Source organism: Emydura macquarii, unplaced genomic scaffold, assembly GCF_026122565.2.
Source record: "Emydura macquarii macquarii isolate MOO-44397 ecotype Brisbane River unplaced genomic scaffold, CSIRO-AGI_Emac_v2 contig_312, whole genome shotgun sequence".
Lineage (NCBI taxonomy): Eukaryota > Metazoa > Chordata > Testudines > Chelidae > Emydura > Emydura macquarii.
The window spans coordinates 7150459-7164049 of record NW_027130449.1 but is presented as its reverse complement, the minus strand read 5'-3'; the positions used below and the strand labels follow the sequence as shown (position 1 = coordinate 7164049).

The window sequence follows — 13591 nt, the reverse complement described above, 5'->3', positions numbered from 1 at the left end:
TGCCTCATGTGCCGGCCACAGCCCTGTTTATGGTAGGGCTCAAATCCAAAAGCGCAGTCACACACCCAGATGGCATGGCTGCATGTTCATCAAAATCACCAAGGAAAAGACAGCCGAGGCCAAGACTGGGGATCAGACTGGTGATTTGGGGAGCCTCAGTTCTCCGGGGCCCCGCTTGAGACACTGGAAAGGGGCCTGCCTATCAGGAAGTGCTGAGCCCCACCCTCTGGAAAGACCCTTTGTGGTGTCTCAAGCTGGGTATCCAACATTACTACTCACTGCTGAAAACCTCAGCCCCAGGTTCTCTCCACAAATTCCAGATCCATTTGCTCTGTGTCCAGTTTGAAAGACAATTTTCTGACTGCAGCCCCGGCCCTGATAACCCAGGTGGGTCCTTTCCACCTCCAGCAACAGAATCTCTGCAACCAGGCAGTGCTGCTGCTGCTGCATCAGGGAAGACTAGCACTCAGCTTGCTTTCCTGTTGCTGCATTGGCTCTGTGCTGGTAGATCTGACTCCGACACAAAGGAAACAGAGGTGTCCGATAAGAAAGGGGCCTTTTTCGCACCACAGCTGCATTTTAAAATTGGTTTACATCCTAAGCAGGAACTAAATCACCCCCTGTCCTTTCTCTTCATTTAGCTGGTATCAAGCCAGGAGACGAAGGGACCATAATATCACTGAGCATCCTGGTTAAGAGCATGCTTAACAGCTAGCTGTTAGAGGAGCTTCAAGCACAGAGAAGCAGCTGTAAATTCTGTAACAGGTACTTTGGCTTTTAAGTGAAAATGATTATTATTATTTGTTGTGTATTGTGGTAGCTCCAAGGAACCCGAGTCGTGGACCAGATCTCCATTGTGCGAGGTGCTGTACAAACAGAACAAGAAGATGGCTCCTGTCCCAATGCTACTGTTGCAAATTGAGGGGAATTGAACTCCGGACTGAGGGGAAGAAAACAGGGGAAAGGGAAAGGAGATGGGGTACTGCGACAGCAGGATAAGGTAGTAAAAGATGTTGCATCATGTCGGGAGCATGAGGCCGATTGACAGATGCGGGGAGCATGACACGGGTCTCTCAGAAGTGACGGAGGAGGAGGCCGGAATTGAAAAGCTCTTGGTAGACATTCAAGCAGCCGAAGCCATTACGTTTTTGTCACTCAATTGCAAGATGTTTCCCACAACGCTCGCTACAAGCACTTTCACAGCATTGCAGCCAGGGGGGCCGATAGATCGCATTAGCCCGGCCCTTTACAGAGCTACGTGATGCAGGTGGAACCACTGCGCCAGGACCCAACCCGGTTTGTAACCTTTGGTACAGAGCACTGCCTACATGCCACCTGCATCGATCCGGCTCACCAAGCTGTCTCAGCAGCAGGCCAGTTTCACAGGGGAGGAGCAAGGTTGTGTGAGCTGTAGGCCAGTAAGTGTGCGTAAAGAGGAGTGGAGCTACACTGGAGATCTGAGCCGCTGGTAACTCACCACGCTGGACGGCAGTGGTGCAATCAGCCACGGAAGAGCCCCTGGGGCAGATACTGCCCCCCATTCCTTCTAGTCACTCCTCAACCCACACACTTCAATCTATGCCTTCTCCAGCCCCTGGGCATGTAAATTATGTCTGGTTACTAATATGCATCTCAGCACCATGCACATCACTTTTGACTTAGGCTCGATGTCTCCTGTACCTAGTAGAGTTATTTGGCATCAAGGTAAACCCTGATTAACTGAATGGGTGCAATGTCTGCACTGAACCGTCAAACCCAGCCTACCAACCTGGCCACCAGCTGCGAAAATGAGGCTATCCCTAAATGCAAACAAGGCCTGAGAGGAAAAGGAGTGTTTGAAAAGGAGTCGGGGGCCGCAGTGGATTGCTGGGAGCCCCGATAATTCATGCGAACAATAACTCCCACTGAGGAGTGGGCAGGAACTCCAGTGCCCTGCTGGCTAACAGCCGCGGGGTAACTCTGGGAGCAGGCCGCGGGGTCGTGCCATGTAACCCATCCCACAAATGGAAACTGCCCTATGATGGAGCTCGCTGCACCCAGTAAAATGCCCTAGTGTCCCCACGTCCCAGAGACACTAGCTCAAATCCCAGCACAGCTGTCGGTGCTGGGCCAGGAAGCACAGTCAGCTCTGTACGGAAAGGGGGGCAGGGGGGCAGTGGAGCAGTTTAGAAGTTGTTCCCACTGAAAGGAAACAAGACTTCAAAGGATTTATGACTTATCCTCCCCTGAGTGGGAGAGGGACTTATGAACTCATGCAGTGCAGCGAGGCGAGGACAGCTGTCCTCTGGCCAGGCTCATCAGAGCTTCTTTGTGGAGAAAGTCAGTAGCTGATTTCACACCCTGGCTGCGACGCTGGCCCACAGGACAGCACCTCAGCGGGCAGAGCTACCATGCCCCTTATTCCTGGGCTTCTCACAGTAGGTAAAAGGAAAGCGGGAGCTCCTTCACGGCCTCAAGCAACAGGCCGCGCTGAGCTCTGACTGCCAGGCAGGGGGCTGGAGCGGTAAGGAGACACGCTGGCCCTCTAGGCCACAAGTTCAAGGACAGCTCAGACCAGCAGCGACTCATTTGTAGCTATCTAGCGGGCGTTTGCTGGCCGATGTGAAATAAGCTGGGGGGGGCCATCCTGGTTCCTCGTGGACAGCCAGGTCACAACAGTCTTTAGCACCTTCCTTTGCAGGAGAAAAGCAAAGGATGGAAAGAGGCAGAGACAATAACCTCCTCCCTTTTAGGAGGTGCCCGTCCAGCAAGACACTTGAGCACATGCCTCCCTCTAAGCCCCTGTCTAGCCCCACGGACGTCAGTGGCACTATCACGTGCTTAGAGGGAGGCATGTGCCCTCGTACCCTGCTGAACCAGGCACACGGTGACAGAGGGCGGCGTGGGGGAGAAGTTTGACCTTGGGTCTGCTTGTGCTGTCCTTGTTCTGTGTTCAAACAGCGCAACTAGCATTCAGGTGAAGACAAGACCTTTCACCAGCAGCAAGGGGCAGGTTTGCAAAGGCTCCGAGGACAGTTACGCACCCAGTCCCCCATCCACATGGGCGGCTCACTCCCACCTATGGCTTGGGAAGGTTCCCCTCTAAAATAACCTGATTGCTGGTTCAGATGACTCATAGACTCTAAGGTCAGAAGGGACCAATATGATCATCTAGTCTGACCTCCTGCACAACGCAGGCCACAGAACCTCACCCATGCACTCCTGTAATAGACCCTGACCTATGACTGAGTTATTAAAGTCCGCAAATCATGCTTTAAAGACTTTAAGGTACAGAGAATCCACCAGCAAGTGAGCCATGCCCCATGCTACAGAGGAAGGCAAAAAAACCCAAAGCCTTCGCCAATCTGCTCTGGGGGAAAATTCCTTCCCAGAGTTAAACCCTGAGCATGTGGGCAAGACTCACCAGCCAGACACCCAAGAAAGAATTCTCTGTAATAACTCAGAACCCTCCTCATCTAACATCCCTTCACAGGCCATTGGCATATCTACCACCAGTAGTCAAAGATCAGTCAATTGCTAAACTAGACTGTCCCGTCAGACCATCCCCTCCATATATTTATCAAGCTCAGTTTTGAAGACAACTAGGTTTTTTGCCCCCACTGCACCCCGTTGGAGGCTATTCCAGAACTTCACTCCTCCGATGGTTAGAAATCTGCTTCTAATTTCAAGTCTAAATGTCCTGGTGGCCAGTTTATATCCATTAGTTCTTGTGTCCACATTGGCGCTGAACTTATATAATTCCTCTCCCTCCCTGGTATTTATTTGTAGGGCTTGGTATGAAAAAAAGAAATGGAGATTAACACGAAGACTGGGAAATATATAAAAAGAGCACCTGATAAGATCCTTCTAAGGGATCATCATTAACTGTGTAAAACCCTGGTTAAAAAGGTTCCTCTGCTGGAAACGATTCGAGCCCCTCTGGAAAAGCCCATTTGCTGCGTGACACAGGAGCAGGGTGCAGTGCAATTAACGGAGGCCGGGGTATGAGGGCAGAGACTTGGCAGTTAGCTCATGGAGACCTTCCCTTCCACTACCGTTACTCGGTCGCTGCGGATGCCACCTTGGCAATCTACCGTAAGGATTCCTCTGAGTCTCTGTGGCAGCCCGTTAGGCCCAATCCTGCAAATATTTAGGCCCATGTGTAGCTTTAATCACATGATGTGTCCCAATGGGATTTGGACTGTAAAATCCTCAGGACAGGGGCTGTCTCTTTGTTCTGTGTTTGTACAGCGCCTAGCACGCTGAGGTGCCAGCCCACGACTAAGGCCCCTCTGTACTACTGTAATACAACAACAGTAACAACAACAGAGTTGGGGCCTTTATTTTCCAGCGACTGATAACGTGGCTCTGACATTCTCCACCCCCATCTCCCAAGGCTAATCTTGGTCTAAAAGAAAGAGCTTTGTACAGCTTCGCTGTCTGTTTGCCCAGAGGAATGGTTTGTATTTCTGTTACAGGTCAGTCAAATTTAATTAGATTTGTCATCACTGTGCTTAAGATGGGTGAGCAGACGGTGTGCTTCGGTTTTAACAATGGCTTTGTACAACTGATCTTGTAGTTTAAACAAAACCTGCTCAGTCAATTCTAAATTACAGGTTTGGGGGAAAAAAGTGCAAGAAGTGCACATACATTTATCTCTATAGACCGTGTGGGGGAGCAGTAAGGGGTGTGTGTATACATATATGTAAACGTCATTTGAAATTGGCTGAACTTTTGGACTAATACCACATTACATTTTAGTTCGACATTATATATTTTAAAAAGTTAGCATTATGTTATTCCAAACTACAGCCTAGACTGCTTTTGCATTGTAAAAGGGGGTGGGTGTTCCTTTGTTTTTAAATGCCCCAATCCTGCAACTGACTACACTTCAGTGTAGCACAGAGACCCACAGATGTCAAATCCATGTGGCCGCAGGGATCTGCTCACATGGAACAGGTAGCAGGGTCGGGGTCTCAATATGAAATTGTAGGCACTTTTATAAAACATTTTTAAAGATGCAAGACTGGAACAGGAGAAAAAGGGTCAGGTTTCACAAGGGACCTAATTTGATCTGATACCTGGAGCTCAGCAACACATGCTGCTGTCTGCACTGCTACCAGACATGCAAAGGCTGCTTGGCATGTAACCCTGGCCTCTCTAAAAATCGCTTTCCTGAAACTCTGCCTGCCTGTCTGCTCCATCCCTTATTGCTACTGAAACAAAACTCATGTCATATTTTGGAGATTTAGCATACGGTGTGCTATATATTTAGCAGCCTCTGAATACTTTTATATCAAACTGTTCTAGTTTATTTCATTGGACCCCTGTAGACAAACTGGCCAAGATTGTCAAAAGTGACTGATGATTTCAGGTGTCTCCCATTTTTGGGGGCCCAAGCTGAGCCACCTTTAAGGGAGCTAATTTTCACAAAGTTCTGTGCTTTGGCCTTCTGAAAATCAGGACTCTTTTATGGTGTATAAAAGTGGGCACCTAAGAACTGAAGCCCACAAAATCACTAGGCACTTTTAAATATTGGCTGTTTATGCAATGGATCTGAATTGTTCCAAACATGTATTAGGACTGGGATTTTCAAAGGAGGCTATAGGAGTTAAGAACAACAGTTCCATTGGATTTCAATGGGAGTTAGGTGTCCAGCTGTGTCAGGCTCCTTTGAAAATCTCACCCTAAGTGAATAGACATTTTCAAATGTGTCATTACAAATCTACTTGAAATAAGGCTGAAGCACCTGTTACGAACATTTACTCTTTCACACATACACTCCAGAGATATGACAAATCCCTGAAGGAACATAGAACTCAGTTTTAAGGCTCGAAGAGTCTTTAAATGGGCCAGCTGTACCTAAATAATTTAAGAGGTCTCTGCGCTCCTGGTGATCTTACATTTGTGTTCTAATAATCAGGCACACTGATAGGATAAGGTTAGAGAGAAAGAATTCCCTTTATTCTGAAATCCCTGGGATTTATGAATTTAAAAAAAAAAACCCATAGGGTGACCCTGAACATTATTTGAATGCACTTTAATTTTATCTATCACATTCGTTATTGCTTCGAAACCTTTATTTTCTCTTGAACTTGTAACTTGCTCTCTAAAGCTCTTTGCAATCTCCTGCATGAAGGACATTATCTAACACGATAAATTCTATCATCGTCACCTGTGATGCAATTTATGCATCACGGGGTAACTCAGATTAATATTTCAACCTTACACTGAGGACATGGGGGCTACTGGGCCAAAGTATTATTTTAATTAATTAATAAATTCCAGCCAGGTGCAGACTACACTCCTATCAAGAGCTTCCACGAGCCTGTATTTCATCCTTCTGGAATCCAAGGCTGATGATTAGATTTCAGCTGTAGGGGGCCGTGTAGATCTTGATTTGCTCTTATAAAACTTGCACCTGTATCTGTTGCTGGCAACATTCAGGGAGATTTTATTCCAGTCGGTCGTCTAGTTTGGACCTAGATTCCTCTTGTTTCAACCCCAAGGAAATTTACCTTGACGGCCCAACCGCCATGGGGAAACAACTTAAACCAGGTGCTTTAGAATCTGGAAGAAGAGCAACCTCTCCAGAACTCGCACTCAGCTCGCGGCGGTGCTGTTTGTAAAGATTTTGAAAGCCTGCCTGAGGATGCTTTAACACGAGTCATGCACCGGCTCTATTATGCAGCTGTCTTAATGTTTTCACACTACCGAGCTGTGTGCTAGACAGCTGTACTTTATCAGAGGAGCTGCACAAAGCTTCCTTACAGCATGAAAATCAAAGAAAGAGACTGCAAAAGAAGAGGTGATAACAGAACTGCAGCTGATAATTCTCTTGCAGGAAACATCTATAATACACACCTCCCACACAGTTTATCCCTGGAGGATAGCTGCTCAACCTCCACTTATCTACAGGGAGAAAGAGAACTTTGCCAGGATCCGACTATCCTAAAGGCCAACACAGCAAGAACTCAGAGAGCAACTAGCTGCCCCACGCCAAATGGACAGAGACAAACAATAATCTTTCGTGGTTAAATCACTAGAAAAGAACGCATTGTCAAATAATTCAATTCTAAGACAGCCCTTCTCACTCAAATTAACTGGAGGCGGGTAACATCATGGGCATGTAACTAGGTCAAAGGGTGTGAAGGAAACGAAGACCTTGCGGTTTTGCAAAAGGGTCATGTCCAATTTCCAGTTAGAGATTCTGGGTAGTGTTGTCCAATGGGCATTTCCTGTGCTGAGTAGAATTATAGCAGAACTACAACTAGAGGGCAGGCAAAACACTGCGGGTGAAATTCAGCGGAGTGTACTACTTAAATGGAATTTAAACCTTCAAATAGTGCTTAGGTCATGGGCTGCCCCCAGCATTTCACCTAAGATGCCCCTATTACTACGTTACACACTTTACTGATGTTTATTGGTTTGCTTCTGTCTTTGAGCAAAACACAATATCCCCAACTAAGTACATATGGGGTGGCAAACAGCCTTTATCACCAGGGAAATAGATGGCAAGGTTTATCTGCCTGTTGATAGAGGAAACAGATTGGAAATGTAATTACACTCGTTAATTTTATATCTTTAATTCATCTGTTTTTATATGCTGCGATTTCAAAACAAGCCTCCAGGCACCAGTAAAATGATGATGCAAAGAAAGTAGTTATTTTATCCTGTCGAGGGGAGGGTTTGCAATAAATGCTCGTGTGTTGCATACAGGAAGTTATGACTCCTGGGATCCTGAACGCAGCACATGATGCTCTCTGGAAATTGTCCCCCTGCCTCAATGCTGCTTCATAAAAAGTTCACACACTTTCCTTGGATCACCAGGGTTTGATGCAATCAACTATGAAGCATTAGCTCTAAATATAGGACGCGGAGGCCAGTTTTGCCTCAGCGCACACACCAAAAACCAAAACCCAAACACTCTAACTGCAAAGAATGCCAAAGCAGAGAACACAATTTGCAAGTGTGAAACTTCACCAAAACAAAACATCTCTCTACCCATCCAAATGAGCTTCAGGGAACACAAGAGCTATCAGGACTGACCAACCTTCTATCTTTTGGAGTTGAGAAAGGGCAAATTGGCAGGAAATTAAGGAATCTCGGACACACACGGGCAACATGTAAAGCAGCTACTGTCCTTGTTTGCTGAACTGGGTGCAAAAGGACATTCTGCTTTGTAAACTTGCTTAGGTAACTGCTGGCAATTCAAGTCGTATACGTGGTTCAACTTGCAAGCACACAAAGGAATAACTGAAAAAAGTTATGTTCAGTCCAAGAGACACAAAATTTAACCTCCACAAGGGAAGTAAACTGGTCTGTAAAAAGACAGCCCAAGTTCACAGCTAGGTCATTATTGCTGTGCAGCTTTCTCTCTCAGTACAATAAACACATTTTCCTCCTTCAGCCCACTTGTGCTTAAGGAACAAAATAATCATCAGAAGCATTTAGAGCAAGAGGGAATTTTCTGGTATCACATTCTCTGTCGACAGCTGTAAAGTGGATGTGCATGAAACTTGCAGCAACTTCTGTTACACTTGGGTGGCAATGCCAAGATATTCCACACTCGACTGGAAGCACCAAACCCTTCCTAAGAATTTTTCTTTTTAACCTGGCGTTAAGCATCCACTTTTGGTCAGGGAGCTATTTCTCCTGTTGGTTTTTTAAATTGCCTGTTGCAAATAGAACAACACTGCACGACTTGCAGTCAGAAAATACTTACATACAACTCAACATACCCGTTCACAACAGCACTAGAGCTAAAAACACTGCCTGTAAGAAGCCATCTGTGGCACCAACAGCTGACTCTGAGCACTTGTTTGCTTCTGAGACAGGTGGACTGTATATTAAACAAAAATCAGGCGACTTTTACTGTATAATTTAAAAATATAAACATTTGTAGTATCAAACATATTAGTGAACAAACAAACTTAACTCAAGTCAAAATAAGTTGTCAAATACCAACCCAGTACAGCAAAGCATCAATAATATCTATAAATATTTTCATGAGAAGAGTCCAAATCCAATCTCTGGGTCCAAGTACCTCAGAGAATTCAGGGGGGGGTCATTCAAAATCCAAACTTGGATCTGAATTCCACAGCTCCACTTTCACCCCAGAAAGGGTTGAAATTAACCAGGGAATGTTCAAAATCCCGCTAAAGGCGAGTCTACATTAACTGTTGCAGCAGTGGAGCCGTGCTAGTCCCAGGATATGAGAGAGGAGACCTGAAGAATGCTCGAAAGCTTCTCTTCCACCAACAGAAGTTGGTCCATAAGACATTACCTCACCCGCCTTGTCTCTGTCTGCATTAGAGAAGTTATACTAGTGTAGCAAAGCTGATGGAGCTGCGTTGCACTGATGTAAAACAGGGCTCACACCGACATCATTCATTCCACTGGTGTAGTTGCTTTAGCGCACATTTCCCTAACGTAGCTAGGCTCTTCAGTTTTTCGACAGTGCTCATAACTATGTTGTTATTTTTTTGTATCATGGTAGCACTTCAAGGCCACAATCGAGATCAAGGCCTGACTGTGCTAAGTGTGGTGTGTACACAGAGTAAGAGGCCGTCCCTGCCCCGAAAAGCTTATATTCTAAGGCCTGGTCTACACTCAACAATTAGATCGACCTAGCTACACGGCTCAGAGCTGTGACAAATTTCACGCCCTGAGCACTGAAATTAGGTCGACCTAACCTCCAGTGTGGATGCGGCTTGGTCATCGGAAGGATTCTTCTGGCAACTGAGCAAAGGTGGATGAACTACATCCACGGAAAAACTCCTTCCACTGACGTAAGAAATGGATACACTACGCACAGCTGCAGCATCAACATCAGCTAAACAGTGCTGGGAGGATCCAAATGCTCCAAACCTAAGTTTTGCAGCTCAGGGCCTCAGCTGGTTGACAAGTTTTAGGAGCAGAATGAATTTTCCATCCAAATCTCCTCTTCCGTTTGGTTTTAAAATACTCAAATGGCATCAAACGTGTCCCGAAGATCTCAGAACCCGCTGACCCCTTTCTCTGAGGCATCAAAGCCACAGGGGTGCAAAGCCCTATGCACTTGCTTAACTTTACGCCCTGTGAGGCATTCTACTGGCTTTAACAGCGCTGCGGGGAGCGCATAAAGCTAAGCGTATGCGTAAGTCTGTGCTCAGGGCCTACGTGATCGCGCCGTAGTAAGCGATCCCAGCCCACCCGCCTCCACATACACTGATTTCGCCTTCTCCAGGGGGCTGTCTGCACAGAGCAGCAGGGGCTGAGGGCAAGGCACCCAGGCAAGCACACCAGCTGCCACCCCACCCCACCCTGCCCCGCCCCCCGCCTTTATTCAGAGTCAGACAAGTGCGTGCAAACTCATTCCTGAACTGGGTTAGCAAATGTTTCTGCCATTAAAACTGCCCCCGTTTACGCCGGGGGGGCCCTGTACAATAGGGGCCTGTGCCATGGAGTGAATGGGCTCCTCTGTCCAGCCCGCCTGCCTGCAGAAGCTGCGCATTCCTGGCACCCGCTGGGACTCGGGCTGGCTGAGAGACGTACATTGAAAACCATCTGCGATCCGAAGCCCTAGAGACCTTCATTCCCCAGGGCCCCGCTCCCGGGGGAATCTCTGAGCTGAGCCCGCCTGCACAGCCAGACCTGGGGGGGCCTGCAAGCTCCTCCCTGACCCCCAGGAAAAGCCGGGGGCAGAGTCAGTGGCACATACCGTGGGGGGGGGGCACTGGCCCCTCTGATCCGAGAAATGGGGGAACCCGCGGGGGCAGGGGGGGGCTACACGCAGGCAGCCTCCGGAAGGTGCTCGGTGCCGGGGGGGGGGGGTCTCTGCTGGCCCCGGCTCCCAGCCCGGAGCAGCCCAGGATGTTCCTCCCGCTCTCCGGGCTGGCGGGCCCGCTGCCCGGCTTCCCCTCGCACCCGGGGGGGGGGGGGCGGCGGGTTCCCAGGCGCGGGGCGTGAGAATCTCCCCCCTCCCCGTCCCCACCCCGGCCGGGACTCACCGAGCAGCGGCAGCAGCAGCAGCAGCAGCAGCGTCCGCCGCCTGAGCGCCATGATGGGCTGTGCGGAGCGGGGCCCCCGGCTGGCGGCTGCCGGGCCGGAGATTGCGCACTGCCGGCCTGGACCAGTCCCAGCGCGGGCGGGAGGCGGAGGGAAAGATGCTGCTCGGGACTTGGTTGCCAGGGCAACTGTATCCAGGAGACAGGGGATGCCGGAGCTCCGCTGTCGGGGCAAGAGTGCCCATGTCATTGACATGTCACAAGGATGTTGGAGCCTGGGTATCCGGGGAATTCCGCCTAGGTTCCAAGAGATGCTGGAATTTGCTTACCATGGCAACAATATCCAGGCTACCACAGGTACCAGGACCTGGGTGCCATGGCAACAATATCCAGGCTACAATAGGTACTGGGACCTGGGTACCAGAGGAACAATATCCAGGCTAGAATAGGAACTGGGACCTAGGTACTATGGGAAAATATCCAGGTTATAAGGCATGCTAGAGCCTTCCTACTCCAGGAATAAAGACAGCAGGTGAAAGAGAGGGAGGGGGATGCCGGGTCCCGGGAACCCCAGGGATGTAATTTAAATAGAGATTGAATTTACGTTTTATATTGATTTCATTGCTCTCTCATATTTATCTCCTCTTTAAGAGGGGGAAAAAACCTTTTATAAAAAATGAAATGAAGATCCTGCCAAATTTCCAGCCTGACCCACCAGGGACCCAGCCCCAGAGCCAGGCTGCACCTGCTGCATGCATAACCATGCATAAAATCTCCATCTCTAGGGCTGTCTGTCTGGCACCTTTCCCCAGCACTAGAGTCACTGCAGATTGTTTTTAAAGATCTCTTGGCGGTGACAAGTTTCCGTTCTGTAGCCCGTGTCCGGGGCTGAGGTCCTGTCAGAGGCCGGGAGCTTTGGGCACTCCTCAGCCACGTAGGCTCATCACACGGCCTGGTGGATGGAACGCCATCCCTGAGGACAGACCCTTTCATTTGAGAAAATGGGAAATTCCTCTTAACCGCAGAAGGCCTGTGGGCAACTTTGTTCAGTCAAGGGACACATTCCAACAGAGCGAGTGGTGTTAGAAGGCCTGGATCCTTTCCCAGGTTCATCCTCTGTTGCATGCCTAATTGGTGACAGTCAAATCATCAGTGAGTGACAGTATTTCACTCAACGGTATTAAGAATAGCCCAGTGAGCAGCACTCTGCACTGCCAAGTGAGAGGGATGGCACAGCTCTGGGCATAGCTTTTACCCACAGTGGGCCAAATTGCATGGCCCTTTCCCCTTGGTTCTTCATCACTGAAACCGATGGCAGGTTTGTTTGAGTAAGGACAGTGTTGGGACGTGTTGATTGCACCCACTCGGAGACCACTGGAAAGCAAAATCCTGCCTTCCATGGGTGAGTTTCCCAGGCGACTTTTGGCTTCTGCGCCTTTTATAGCGTCTTTCATCCGAGCATCTCCGAGGACTTCACTAGCAGTAATTAATTAAGCTGTGCACCCCTCTGTGAGTGAAGGAGTCGACCAACTGAGGGGAAAGTGAGGCACACAAGTATGCGTGGTTTGCCTGAGGTCACACAGCAAGTCATTAGCAGAGTCAGGAATGGATCCAGGAGTGCTGCCCCATCCCCTCTCACTGTAAGTACAAGTTGCTATTCCCTGCTCCCTCTTGCACGGCGTCGTACACATACGTTTGTATATTAAACTACATTGTGATTAATTCAGAAAAATGAGGGTTAAAGGAACACACTAACTTCCACCGAGGTAAAGCAGCCTGAGAAATCAATGCTAAGGTTACAGCTAAAATACCCAAAGCCCCCAGGCATTAAGAAGGATGGCAAAGCTCTGTTATTTAAGGCCACTTTTTTGCATCCCAGGTGCTTTCTGGGTCAGACTGTCCTGAATGTCTTGCTACCTGGTAAACTACCCAGACCCATTAAGTTAATTCCTGGCCCTTTCCCTTTGACACTCCCTAGCTGTGAAATCCTTGCTAACTCAGAGCCAAAACGGAGTACCCCATCCCTGCTGTCCCAGAGCCAAGCTGGGACCCTCCCCCCCCACTCTAGCACAGCTCACTTCTCAGGAACATTCAGAGTTTAAAATATATCTGTATGTGCGAAGCTGATACGCTCCTAAGCCTGGCTCCCGCAGGGTGTCAGTCACGGTGGTGCTTGTCTGCCTGCTGTCTGCCTGCCTTTGTTTACGGATGTTGGGTATTTTTAACCCAGCCCTTCAATTAGAAATTGTTTCTCTGTTCAGACTGCACGCCACCCGTCTCATGTCGGAGATCAGCGGGAGTGGCCGAGGGCAGTGATCCACACCCAGCTGGGAGTTCATTGTGCATTGAAATCTAACCTTGAGATAAATGCCAGCCCCACTCTCTCCATTGGTGCAGACCCTGGAGGACAGGATGTGGTAAGCCGGCCCAGGGGAGAGCCCACGCTCCTTGAGGATCCAGACACACCAGTGTGCAGCAAGGTGGCTGGTGCAATCATGACTATATGGAGGCACCCTGTGGAGAAGGAATGCAGCTGCTTCAGAGCCCTTTGAATCCCAAGGACTGTAGCAGCTGTCACCAAGCAGCAGGACTAGGATTCCCTGGCCTGGAGGGGTGGGTCCCCC

At 48.8% G+C, this 13591-nt stretch overlaps 1 protein-coding gene across 1 annotated transcript in view; it reads right to left on the bottom strand.

Annotated features, from left to right (window-relative positions):
• The window catches only part of JAM3 (junctional adhesion molecule 3), a 37952-nt gene extending 26889 nt beyond the window's left edge, over positions 1-11063 (bottom strand). Inside the window, exon 1 of the mRNA XM_067564165.1 lies at positions 10971-11063. Within this exon, the coding sequence (XP_067420266.1) occupies positions 10971-11022 (52 nt within the window). The 5' untranslated portion in view covers positions 11023-11063. The remainder of the gene's footprint in view (positions 1-10970) is intronic.
• Positions 11064-13591: the final 2528 nt, after the last annotated feature.